Source organism: Typopeltis vanoorti, chromosome 26 (assembly GCF_054136105.1).
Source record: "Typopeltis vanoorti isolate ZY-2024b chromosome 26, IOZ_Tvanoo_1.0, whole genome shotgun sequence".
NCBI lineage: Eukaryota > Metazoa > Arthropoda > Arachnida > Uropygi > Thelyphonidae > Typopeltis > Typopeltis vanoorti.
Window position 1 is genome coordinate 12,819,123 of NC_143574.1, and position 13,309 is coordinate 12,832,431.

Genomic DNA, 13,309 nt, shown 5'->3' on the forward strand with positions numbered 1-13,309 from the left:
TATTTATAGTTTGGCTAAGATATGTTGATGACATGTATTTGGCCCATTGGCTTTCAAACTTTAAACAGTTTCCTCAGCCACCTAACAAAACAACAGACACATTCAATTCACCATTGAAACTGAAAATATCATGCACTGCATTTTCTGGATACACTTGTTGCATGTCATCCCTCAAACCTATATGTATGGGCTCAATACATAACATAGATTTATGCCACACTCCTACACAAAAACATCTGCAACCTCAAAAACAGAGCTCTAACAATTGCTTTGATGAGCAGACTCTGAAATATGAATTTGAAGTAATAAGCAAAATGTTTACTAAAAATGGCTACAACAAGAAAACAATCCATAGAATCTTCACAAATATTATTATTATTTCGGGCAACTCCAAGGTGTCGACAGACTCATCGAGGGAGGCCATAACATCATGTCAAGAACAACTATTCGATATTCACACAATATCTATCATACCTCGCCTTGAACTCATTCACAGTCATAGCACCCACAACAGAATCTGGCAGCTTATTCCACTCATTCACCACTCTCCAAGTAAAAAACCTAGCTCTAACACCCTTGCTAACCACATTCTTGCCCAGCTTCCATGTATGGCCCCTAGTCCTCCCACCACCAGTCCTATTCTCAAAAATATCTTCTGAATTAATCTTATAGAAACCCTTCAGTAATTTGAATGTCTCAATCATATAACCCCTTTTCTGCTTATCGACCAATTTTTGCAACCCACAAATCTTCAGCCTGTTCTCATAAGGTTCATTCCATAGACCTGCTATCATCTTGGTCACTCGCCTCTGGATCCTCTCCACCTCCTCCCCATCAAGAAGAAACCCTGGCACCCATATCAGGCACAGTAGTCTAGATGGGGTCTTATCAAGGCTCGATACAGAGGAACAATAACTTGTTTGTCTCTGCTTGTTAAAGTATTTTTCAGCAACCAAGTGATTTGATGAGCTGATTTAGCCACTTTTGCAATGTGCCCCCTAAACTTCAACTCCCTATCCACCAACACTCCCAAATCCCTGGCCTCATCAATCTCCTGGAGTACGGTTCCACCAATGTGACATACTGCTGCTAATCTTTTCACCTCAAAATGCATAACCTTACACTTTGCCATATTAAATCAACATCCATTTTCCTTAGCCCAGTCCTCCAAACTATCCAAATCATCTTGCAAAATTTTGATGACATCCTATGCACTCATAATTGCTCTACCCAACTTTACATCATCAGCAAACAAGTGAACACTCTCATATTCCTTCCTATATCGTTAATGAACAAATTGAAAAGGGGGTGCTTAAGGGTCAAAGCTGTATAACTGAGAGGAGACCTCCACATAGCCTTTAAAGGAATGCGCAGAACCGTCCAGGGCTTCTGACCTAATGTCCAATCCTCACCTTCTCGTGGTGCACCCTGTTGGGTATCTACTTTGATACTGAACGAACGAGGATGGGCTGGCAATTTGGGATTTAGCCGACCAAATTGTATTCTTATTGGTTAAACCAAAATAAAAAATGATGGTACAACATGACAAAATTTCATGCCGGCTGGGGCGTCGCCCGGTTAAACAAGGCCCCCGTTGTTTTCGCCAGGGAACCAGGGCGAACAGCGAAAAGTCAGCTACTGGAACAAATCTGAAAACAAACCCCAACTCAACATCACCAGAGTTAAAGATCGGTACTATCAACGTAAGAAGCCTGAATGGCAAAGAAATGGAGCTAGCTGAGGAATTAGATAACTACCAGATCGACATAATAGGGGTGACTGAAACAAAAAAGACCAAAACTGGTGAGATCTTTCTGAGCAATAAATACAAAATGTTATATTCAGGCAATAACAATCAAGGAAAAGAAGGAGTAGTCACAGTATTCAACACAAAATACGAGGCTCATTTTCTTGAATGGTAGGCAGTGTCAAGTAGAGTAATGTGGTCAAATATGAGAATGGGGAACTGGACAATGAGACTTATTTGTGCCTATGGTCCCACAGAAGGTTCTACTAAGGTAGAAGTGGAGGAATTTTTTGAGGCTTTAGAAAAAGCAACTGACACAATGAAAAAGGAAAAGTTGGTCCTTGTTGGGGATCTAAATAGTAGAGTAGGAAATGATTGTGAGACATACAAAAATATTTTGGGAAAATTTGGAGAAAAGAGCAAAGCTAATAATAATAATGACAAATATCTGTTGGATTTCTGCTCAGGACATGGACTGGTTATTACTAACACCATGTTCCAACATAAAAATGTGCACAAATTCACATGGAGAGAAGAGGCTAGGAATAAGAAAAGTCTCATTGACTATGTTATTGTTGATAGTGATGTTTTCTCCCTGGTGCAGGACACCAGAGTGTACAGAGGATTTGAAATTGGAAGTGATCACTATTTAGTCTTGAGCAGGATAAAATTGAATTTCATATTGAAAAGAATAACATGTAAGAAAGTTTTAAAGCGAATAAAAGTTGAGCAGCTCTCAGATGTAAACTGTAGACTAAAATACAGAAATATTATTGAAAAGAAAATGAAAGAGTTTGAGAACAGTAATCAAACCTTGGAGATTCAGTGGCAAACTCTGAAGGAAACATTGATTGATTCTGCCAGAGAGACATGTGGTGAGGTTATGTGCAAAGATAAAAAAATCAGAACTCCCTGGTGGACACAGGAAGTTAAAGAGGCAGTGAAGGAAAAGAAGAAAGCATATCAAAAGTTCCTGGCAAATAAGTCAGCTTTTACTCTTACAGAATACAGAGACAAATGTAAGAAAGCTAAAGAGTGTGTAAAACTAGCTAAACAAAAGTCATGGGAGGACTTTGGCAAGAATATAGAAAATAAATATCAAGAAGGTGGCAAAATATTCTGGAGGTTGTTGAAGAAGCTTAGGAATGGAGGAAAGAGTGCTGTAAAAGTTATTAGAGATGATAAAGGTGAAATGAAAACAGGAGAAAAAGATATCCTTGAAGTATGGAGTAATTACTTTGAAAAACTGCTAAATGAAACAAGCAGTGATGACAGCACAGTGATAAAAAACACTGACCAGGCATGCAGTCAGGAATACATATCCATACTTGAAGTAGAAAAAGCCATCAAAGGCTTGAAATGTGGAAAGGCAGCAGGAGTAGATGATATTCGACCAGAAATGCTGAAGTATGGTGGTATAAGAGTCTTACAGTGGCTGCACTGCATAGTTCAGAAATCCTGGACAGAGGGACGAATTCCCGATGATTGGAGTAGAGCTCTCATAGTACCCATATATAAAAAGGAAAATAAAACTGAATGTGAGAATTACAGAGGTATTTCCCTACTGAGTGTTCCTGGCAAGATCTATGCAAGTATACTTGAGAAACGGTTGAGAAGAATTGTGGAAGAAAAGCTTGGTGAAGAACAAGCTGGATTCAGGCCAAATAGAGGCTGTCAGGATCATATCTTCACTTTACGACAAATAGTTGAGAAAGCATGGGAATATAACAAAGATCTGTATTTAAGTTTTGTCGATTTGGAAAAGGCATATGACAAGGTGCCAAGAGAGAAGCTATTCAATACGCTGCAGTTATATGGTGTCAATGGGGCATTATATCAAGCAATATTTAGTCTTTATTTGAGTTGTGAGTCAGCAGTTAGAATTGAAGGAAGTACAGGAAGATGGTTTAATGTTAAATCTGGTGTGAGACAAGGATGTACATTATCCCCTCTGTTATTCATTATCTATATGGATCACATAATGAAGGAATGTGGTATTAAACCTGATATCAAAATTGGAGATGTTAATGTCAGCTCTTTGCTTTATGCGGATGATGTTATACTTCTAAATAAATCTGCTACAAGTCTGCAAGATTCTCTGACTAAATTGAATAGCTGTTGTAATAGATATGGTATGAAGGTCAGCAATAAAAAGACAAAGACAATGAAAATAGGCAGAATCATTGAAAATGTCAACTGTGTTGTGAATGGAGAACCTGTGGAACAAGTAAAACATTTCAGCTACTTAGGCACAATTTTTACTGAAGATGGTAAACTAAATATAGAAATAGACAACAGAATCAGCAAAGCTGGTATCGTGGAAAGTCAATTGAATAAATTCATATAGAATAAGAAAGAAATTAGTCGGAACACTAAATTAGCTGTATACAAGACTGTGTTCAAACCAATTTTAACTTATGGATCTGAGAGCTGGGTCAGAAGTAAAACACTTGACCAAAGACTAGAGACCGCAGATATGAGAGTCCTGAGAAAGATTAGAGGCGTGAACAGATGGCATCAATGGCAATATCATATTAAAAATGAGGATATTAGGAAAGAACTTGACATTGTCAGCATCCAGGAATGCGTTAGCAGAGCTAATCTCAGATGGTATGGTCACTTAAATAGAATGGGAGAGGAAAGATTAGCAAAACAAGTGTTCTCTGCCAGGTTGGCAGGAAAACGACCCAGAGGAAGACCAAGATATAGGTGGATTGATACGGTACAAAGTGCCTCAGACGATAGAAATATAAGATCTGACAATGTTGGAGTCTTGACAAGTAACAGACTGATTTGGAGGAAAATTGTAGATAGGAAGTTAGTAATGATGTAATTTTTTCATGTAGTACTGTCATATCCTGTACACCCCTTGAGGGTACATGGCAGGAATTTGATGATGATGATGACAAATTGAAAAGTAGTGGTCCAAGAGCAGAACCCTGCGGCACACCACTAGTCACAAGCCGTCTTTTGGACTCTACTCCTGAATAAACCACTCTCTGGTATCTCTCCATCAACCACCCTCCTATCCATCTCACAAACCCTATATCCATACCCATATGCTACAGTTTACTGATTAGAATTCCATGTGATATCCTGTCAAACGCCTTAGCGAGGTCTAGTAGAATCACTGTCAACCCATTACCCTTATCCAGTTCAGCCATCACTGTGTTATAAAACGTGAGCAAGTTACTGAGGCATGATCTACCCTTCACAAAACCATGTTGTCCTCCATACAGTATCCCATTTTCATCTATCCAATCCTGTATTTTTTTCTTGACTAATTTCTCCAAGACCTTGACAACGATTCCTGATATGCTAATCAGTAGGTAATTTACAACAGCAGTCTTGGAGCCTCCTTTATGCAGTGGAACTATTTTCCCCTCTTTCCAACCGCTCGGGACTAACCCAGACCCAAGACTCAAATTAAACAAAATGGTCAAGGGCACAGTTCTTTAGCCACTTCACATACGACACGAGCTGGTATACCATCCAATCCCACAGATGTATTGACATTGAGGTTTTGTAATAGACTACTCACCTCCACTTCATTGACCACAATTCCCATATAATCTATTGGTTCATTCATTCATTCCTGCAATGTCACCACCTGGATGATATATTCTTGCAAAGTTCTCGCTCACTAATTCAACTATATCAACTGATTCGATTACCTCCCTTCCATCGGCATTCTTTAAAATCATTCTGCTATATACATTTTTTCTTTTACTTGCAACATATTGAAAAAACTGTTTGGAATTCTCTTTAGCCTGCATGGCTAATGTTCTTTCATTATCCATTTTTGCTTTTCTTACCACACTCGTTACCCTTCTGACCTGCGCTTTATACCGTTCATGTGCCTGCCAGTCACCTTTTTCCTTAAATTCCCTCCATAGTCGTTTCTTTTTTTTGCAGCTCAAGCTTAATGGTGTTATTCATCCATTTAACCCCTACTTGATTTATTATTTGTACTCTAGGTATACAGTCAGCCATTGCTTCATGCAAACACTTCCTAACCGCCTCGCATGCACTATCAACATCTAGCCCTTGCAGTTTTACATGCCATGGCACTGATCCAATCAAACTCCTAAGCTTGTCATACTTACCAGCCCGATAATTCCACATGTACCCTGTCTTAATTGTAAATTCCACACCTTTAGCCACTTCCCAGATACAATCTTTCATATACAATCAAAAATAAATAAATTAAAAAATTACAATTAACCCTAGCTATCCTGTATATGCATGGGAAATATGTGAAAGAATAGACAGCACAATGCAAAAATGCAACATTATGGCCACTTTTAAACCGCCAATGAAAATAAAATATACTCAGCCTTTTTATGCATTTGCTTTTACCCCTCATGTTCACTCAGGTATATACCAAATTCATCAGTTGCACCTGTAATACCTACCCTACATAGTTGAAATAGGACTACAATCCTAAAAAAAAAAAAAAAAGAACCAAACGACACATCAGATTCCTTCATTACAGAAATGCAGGTTTTTCTGACCATGAACTTCAAATTTGATACAGGATTGACTGCAAAGCTGCCTCGTCTTAACATCAGACCAAAAACCTATACAAATGTAAATTCCAGGAAGCCTATGAAATGCTTATCAAACAACCCAACTTCAACAAAAATGACAGCTTAAAAATTCCAAGGATTTGGATTGCTCATCTACAACCCATATTGCATCCAGAAAAGAAAATTTTAGCAGTTTTTCAACCAGGATTAACCCACATATTGGATACCAGGAAGAAAAGAAATTTTGATCCAGTGGGTCTTAGAAAATAAATAACTTAAAATTACAGGATTATAGGAAGCCTGTAACTAGTAACCACTGATGTAGTTTTACCAGTCTATTCTATTTATGATTTTTCCCCCATCAGAAATTAGGCTGGGGTCAGTTTTTTTTTTTCTCTTATTGTTTCATTTTATTTCTATTGATACCATACATGAGCAGTTGAAGGACCTATAAGCACATCATTACTATGTGTGGGATGCAGTTGAGGAGTGAGATAGAAGGCTTTTATTTGAAAAGTTGTAGGTTGTAGTTTTTTGGGGATACTTCATAAGGAAGGCTGTTCCAGAGGACAATGGTAGATCGAATACAAGAGGAAGAGGAGAAGCAGGTTCAAGGTGCTTGCTGTTGCACAGTAAAGGAATGCTGGGCAGTTTCTGCTCTTGTATTAACAGGTGCAACGGAAAATGGAGGAATGATGGTTGCAGTTCCGTAAGGCAGTGACCATTGAAGTACCTGTAGAATAGACACAGTGCTAAAACATTGTGTGTGTGTGTGTGTGTGTGTGTGAGAGAGAGGTTGAAGTAAATCTGTAAGGGAGGAATCATCTTTGAGCTGAATTTCTCTCCTCTGAACAAAGTCAAGAATTTTTAGGGAAGTTTTAGGTGCACCATCCCAAACCTGCAAGAAGTACTCTAAGAATGACTAGATTTGGGATTTATATACAGTTAAGAGTTGGTTGGGAGAAAATAGTATCTTAAACAAAAGAGAGTGCCTAGTTTTATGGATGCTGAGGAAGCTATTGATGTGATTTGTGTATGTCAGGAGAGACTGGAGGTAAACGTTAGTTCAAGTAGAGGATTCTGATCCTGTCTAGTGATTTGTGTATTACTGAGAATAAGTGTAGATGAGCTAAGATCTCTTTTGCAAGAGAAAAGGAAAAACTGTTTGTTTGGTGACAGTGAAGGTGACCAAATTGTCCTAACCCCATTGAAGGATGATATGTAGATCAATGTTTCAGAGCATTGCATGATTTATCAAATGAGTAGGATGAATGAATGGAGAGTACTGTCATCTGCAGAGCTCTGAATAGGATTAATAGTAATTGAAAATAGGTCATTTATGTATAGAGGAAAGAGAATAAGTGATAGGACATAGGTCCTGAGGCACTCTTGCATTGGTAGTGAAACTTGAAGAGAGGTTTAGCAGGTCTCGATGCCAGACATTATCAAAAGCTATGGGAATGTCGAGTGACAGCACAAGTTTCTCCAAACCTTTCCATGGCACATGTCGTATGGTGGATAATGTAAGCTTAGAGGTCAGCTGTGAATCTTGAATGTTAGAATCGGTACTGGTAGTCACTGATTAGCACATTCACTGTCACTGATGCTTTAAAACGTGTAACTGGTATTTGCATATGCACCACTGGCACGTCTAAGTGTTGCAAGACTCGTGTTTCTGTGCTACATAATTCAGTCTGACCTGGGCGGTCAAATCACGTGGATGTGTTGGCACTGTGGTAAGGTCATGCTGTTATTCTGAGTGGCCTAGGGATGTTCTATTATAAACGAGTGGCAGTGAACATGTTAACTGGTGGGCCTCTGGGTGGTGGAGAAGTTGAGTGTTGATGACTTTTTCCATTATTTTGAAGAGGACCAAGGTAATGGCAGTTGGTCAGTATTTTGACAGTAGATGTTTATCTCTCAATTTTGGAATAGGCTGGATATGTGATTACTTCCTCACACTGTGATAAGACTGATTGGATGCATTGGAATAAGGTTGACCAAAGCAGTTAGATGTAGTCTAACTACTTTGGTCATTCAGTGATCTACATATATCCGCAATCTACATTGGTTACTACAATGAACAATGTAGATTGCGGATCTAATGTATATATTTGTATTCATGAGGGTAATCCTAATATGAAGGCTAAAATACTGAATATTGTTTTAATCTAATTGAAGTAAGATCTCTAACATTATAGTTTGTCTCCATAATTACTGATAATTGTACACCATCAGTATATCTATATACAGGGTGTCCCAAAATTCACGCAAGATTTAAATTTAGCGGCATTTGTGCAGTAAAGTGTTGCCAATGAGAAAAAAAAGACAGCTGACAGTTCAGGGTTATTAAAAATGACCACACACACACACACACACAGCGAAGAGAGTTCGTTGAATGGATTATGGAACAACAACAAGTGAATGCTTATTTTTCGAACAAAATCATCATCAGCGATGAGGCTCATTTTCATCTTGATGGCTTCGACAAAATTGTCGCATTTGGGGTTCAGAAAATCCACAAGTGATTGTTGAGAAACAAATGCATCCACAACGTGTCACTGTTTGGTGCAGATTTTGGGCTGGAGGCATCATCGGTCCATTCTTCTTCAAAAATGCGGCTGGTAAGGCAATAACAGTTAATGGTGTATCTATCGTGACATGATAATCCAGTTTTTTGTGCCTAAATTGCAAGATATGGATGTGGACGACATGTGGTTTCAACAAGACGGTGTTACATGCCATACAGCCCGAGAAACAATTCAATTACTGCATGAGTCATTTCCTGGTCGTGTAATTTCCCGTTTTGGTGATCAGAATTGCCCGCCGTTGGAATTTTTTTCTTTGGGGTTTTTTGAAGTCTAAGATTTATGCCAACAAGCCCACGACCACCCACGCCTTGAAGGAGGAAATTGAGCGCTGTATCAACGAAATTCAGCCACATTTATGCAAAACGGTCGTGGAAAATTTCGACAAAAGAGTGCGTATGTGCCAGCAAAGCCGTGGAGGCCAACCTGATATGCTATTCCATGCATAACCCTATACTGTATACTTTATGAATCAATAAGAAATTACAATTTTTAATTAAAAACCTGTGTTTTCTATCAAAATTACTTCTTGCGTGAATTTTTAGAACACGCTGTAGATGTTCTACATAATGAATGCTGATTTCCGTGCAATAACCCTGAAAGAAATAAATATCATGTTTTAAGTTACAAAATTCTTTAAACATCTTTTGGATATTAATAATACAGCATTATTTGAACAGTATTTTTTAATGCCTTATGAAAAAAAAAAAGAAAAGACAACCTTAGATCTGATGATCTTAGGTTGTCTTTTATTAATCAACATTATCATGACATACATACTCGTATATTGTTGTGTGTCACAGTAATGCTAGGCTGCTTGCTACTCACTAGGATATCCATCAAATTTAATTTGATATCTTTTAAAGTATCACTTTCACTTGAACACTGAAGAATTAAAAATATATTAAAGAGTGGTTCAACAAGTAATGCCATGCATTTCTTTCCAGTATCTTTGTATGTTTTGGGTTCAACATTTAGGAAAATATATCCACAATCATAATGAATATATAGCATAGGCAATAAGTATCATCTAATCATTGTATATATTTCTGTTCTATTCAAAAGTAGGCATTACTTTTTATAGTGATGATTTCCTATGTTTTACCCAGATAGCTCTCAGTACCACACTTCAGGTTGATATTCACAGCTTACAAATTTGAAATTTCATTCTGGTTAGTATTAAATGCATATCAAATTTATTAATTAAAAGTATTTGAAATACTGTGATCAGTGAAAATTTCTTCGATATTTTAAATGCTTATACTTCTTTATGAATGCACTTAATTTTGCAGTAATTATTTTAATGTTGTCAGTTATAACTTAAGAAAATAGTTACTAAACTGAACTATGTCTGTTGTCAGAGAAAATTTTAAAATTAATTTATGTTTAACTCATTGAGAATATTAAGTCTATTTTACTGTACTAAACTACATTCATTTCCCATAGAAATATTTGAAAATGCTGCTAAAATCAAATCTAGAAATTGAAGAACTGTAGGTAGTTTTCGGTATTGAAACCACATTTAATATAAAGAGTTTATTAAAAATAAACAATTAAATTACCTGACAAGTTTCATGTGCCGCATCATCAGGGGTAATGGTACATAAGTTTTACACAACAGTTTATTGATGATTAATTACACATTTTTTATAACTTCACAACTGTTAAACAAATTGATAAACCACAATACAAATGATATATTTGTTACTGTACGTGTGTTGGAACATTGCTAGTTGTTGTCATGTTCTGTGGTTCACGCATGCTATATCCTAGGTCTGTGGCAGTTAAATTTTTGATGAAAGCGGACCACACTTGATGTAAAATCAAGCCTTGATTTTTACACTGTGTAGGGATCCTAAGCATTTGTGCGGCTTCTTTAAATTTTCTTGTGAAACAGTTATTATCAATATATAACATTTTTGTTTGTTGCCAGAATACTTGATGGCCAGTAGTGAGTTATCCAAGGCAATAATTTAAAAAAAAAAAAAAAAAGAATTGTTTTGCAATAGCATTCTTATAGTGCCATGCTTCATATGGTGCCTGTTGAAGAACCTTTTGTGGTTTATGTACTATAGACAGTTTATTTACTGCCTTTTGGATCATTACAGATTGTTTTACCTAAATAGGCCACAAAATGGCCTGATTTTGAACAAGTTGTGGTGACTTGAAACAGTGACATAGCTAGAGCTTTTGCTGCCCGGGGTGGTCCCTGAGTTTGCTGCCCCTCTCAATACACACCAAAAATAATACAAAAAGTCAAAATAACATATAGGGAAATAAATTAAAACACTATGTTTAATTTTTGAAGTAAAACTTTAATTCCAGTATTCTAAAATGTTATTTTTCTTGCTTTTCTGTTAGAAAAATCATCGATGACATTGGTGAAGTCTATTTCATAGTAATGTAGGTAATTCATAATCAGTTTTAATTTAGAAAAATTCCTCTCGCAACTAGCAACACTTAGCAATTGTGAGGAAAATTACAGTATTTGGAACTGAGTTCTCAAGACTGTATTTTAGAATTAACTGCAAAAGTTCAAAATGGTTCAAAGTGCCATCCAGGGCAGATTGCCCCCTCCACCCTTCCCTAGCTACGCAACTGATTTGAAAATTGTGTATCTTAAATACTAAATCTCATTAAAATCTTGTCAACCAGAGCATTTATATATATATATATTCCGGTATATTATTTCAAACACTTTTATCTATTTGCCACTAAAATAGTCAGATTAAATTCAAAATGGAAAAGTGATTGACAGAGATTAATAATAATACAAATTTCATTAATTCTGTCCAGTTATAGAACGGAACTGTGATATGGGTATTGACAGACAAAACAAGTGTAAAAGGTATGCATTTTGCAAAATTACCTGATCTACCTTATGAGACTGAATTTTGCATTAATTTAAAACATTTACTGAAAATCAAATTATTTGATAAAGTTAAGCCATTTAGGCTCACTCGACATATCCACAAACTGTCTGGATTTCAGTTCAGTGACAGTAGCATCTTTTCACACATCTATAAAATATGTAAAAAATTTAGCGAAGTAATGTGTGGTTGTCACATTACTATATAGATTTATTTTACTTAAATAAATGTATTTATTTTGTTATTATTTTAATAATTTACAATCCCCCTTTCTCATTATAGATCAGTCCTATGTGGATCAGCTGGTTATAGTAACATTCCACCACTTCAGTTATTTGACCTGGAAACGTCAGTATATAATTTCTATTTCTGTTGTGTTATTTTTTGATATTCAGTGAATTTAAAATATTAATTTAGAAATGTATAAATTCATTTAATATTGTTTAGGGGAAATCAGATATGTTCTTTTGGGAGTGGTTACAGAAATGGAGCAGGTGTCCTACATGTACTACCAGAGACCTCTTCTGAAGTGTTGTCCTGTGGTTATGACACTTGTGTCAGATTATGGGATACAAGGCGTGGATCTAACTGGTATGTATGTACTAAAAGTTAACCATAGTTAATTTTAAATGGATATGTAAAGTTAGGAATTAGTATCTGGAGAAAGTTTTGTTCAGTAAGAGAATGGAAGTGCAAAATCAAGAAAACTAATACTATTTGGGTAGGGGAGGAGAAGAGTGCAGATAAACGTGTGTATCTTTAAGATGAATTAGAATGAGAAAGATCAAAGGATGCAATTTCTTATATCTCATATCTGAATGGGATAGTTATTAAAAGTTGCAAGAGTACATGTGAGCACAAGGGAATATTCATGCATGCATACTAATGTCAGAAGCATCACTGGCAAGGGTAAGGAGTTTCTGGCAATTTTTACCTTGACCTGGCCAAAGATTATAGGTATTAGTGACACTTAGTTCATGGAGGAGGATATTGTTATAAGAGTAGAATATAAGGGATGTTGTAGTCTCAGGGAGAATAGATAGAGAGAGAACAAGAGGCATAAGTATTCCTAATTAGAGCCAAAGAACTGCAACTAACAAGAATAGAAGTTGAGCTGGAAGTTAGGATTGAGGGAAGCAGTGTATCGGAAGCTATCTGGCGTGGATTAAAAGCCAATAGGACAGAACACAGAGTTGGTTGCTGCTGTAGGCGAGGAGGTGCAAAAGTTTATGTCGGTTGGCATTCATTGGCAATTAGCTTAATGAGCACAGTAATTTATGTTCCCATTATTGAAGTCTCTCATAATGGAAATGAAATTTGCACAGGTAAGAGAAAATTATCTAACATAGTATATGAAGGAAGGAACTCAGAGTTTGAGAGAGTGTTGGATTTGGTGATAGCATCAGATAATTTGTTAAATAAGATAACCTCTTTGCAAAGTGCTCATGCAGTCTCGACCTGGAAGATGCTAAGCATCTGGATTTTTAGTTCAAAAGGAATATACGAGGTGTGGCTATTAAATAGCGAGACAAGGTGCGCTGTAAATCGTGTACTCGTAGCAGTGAATGCGCTTGC

General features: G+C 36.6%; 1 protein-coding gene across 2 annotated transcripts in view; it reads left to right on the forward strand.

Annotated features, from left to right (window-relative positions):
- Positions 1–13,309, forward strand: part of LOC150092336 (F-box/WD repeat-containing protein 4-like) — a 122,439-nt gene that overhangs the window by 78,662 nt on the left and 30,468 nt on the right. For both annotated transcript variants that reach the window (XM_090415059.1, XM_090415058.1), the window contains 2 exons: positions 12,017–12,082; positions 12,182–12,325. In XM_090415059.1, the coding sequence (XP_090271185.1) occupies positions 12,017–12,082; positions 12,182–12,325 (210 nt within the window). The remainder of the gene's footprint in view (positions 1–12,016; positions 12,083–12,181; positions 12,326–13,309) is intronic.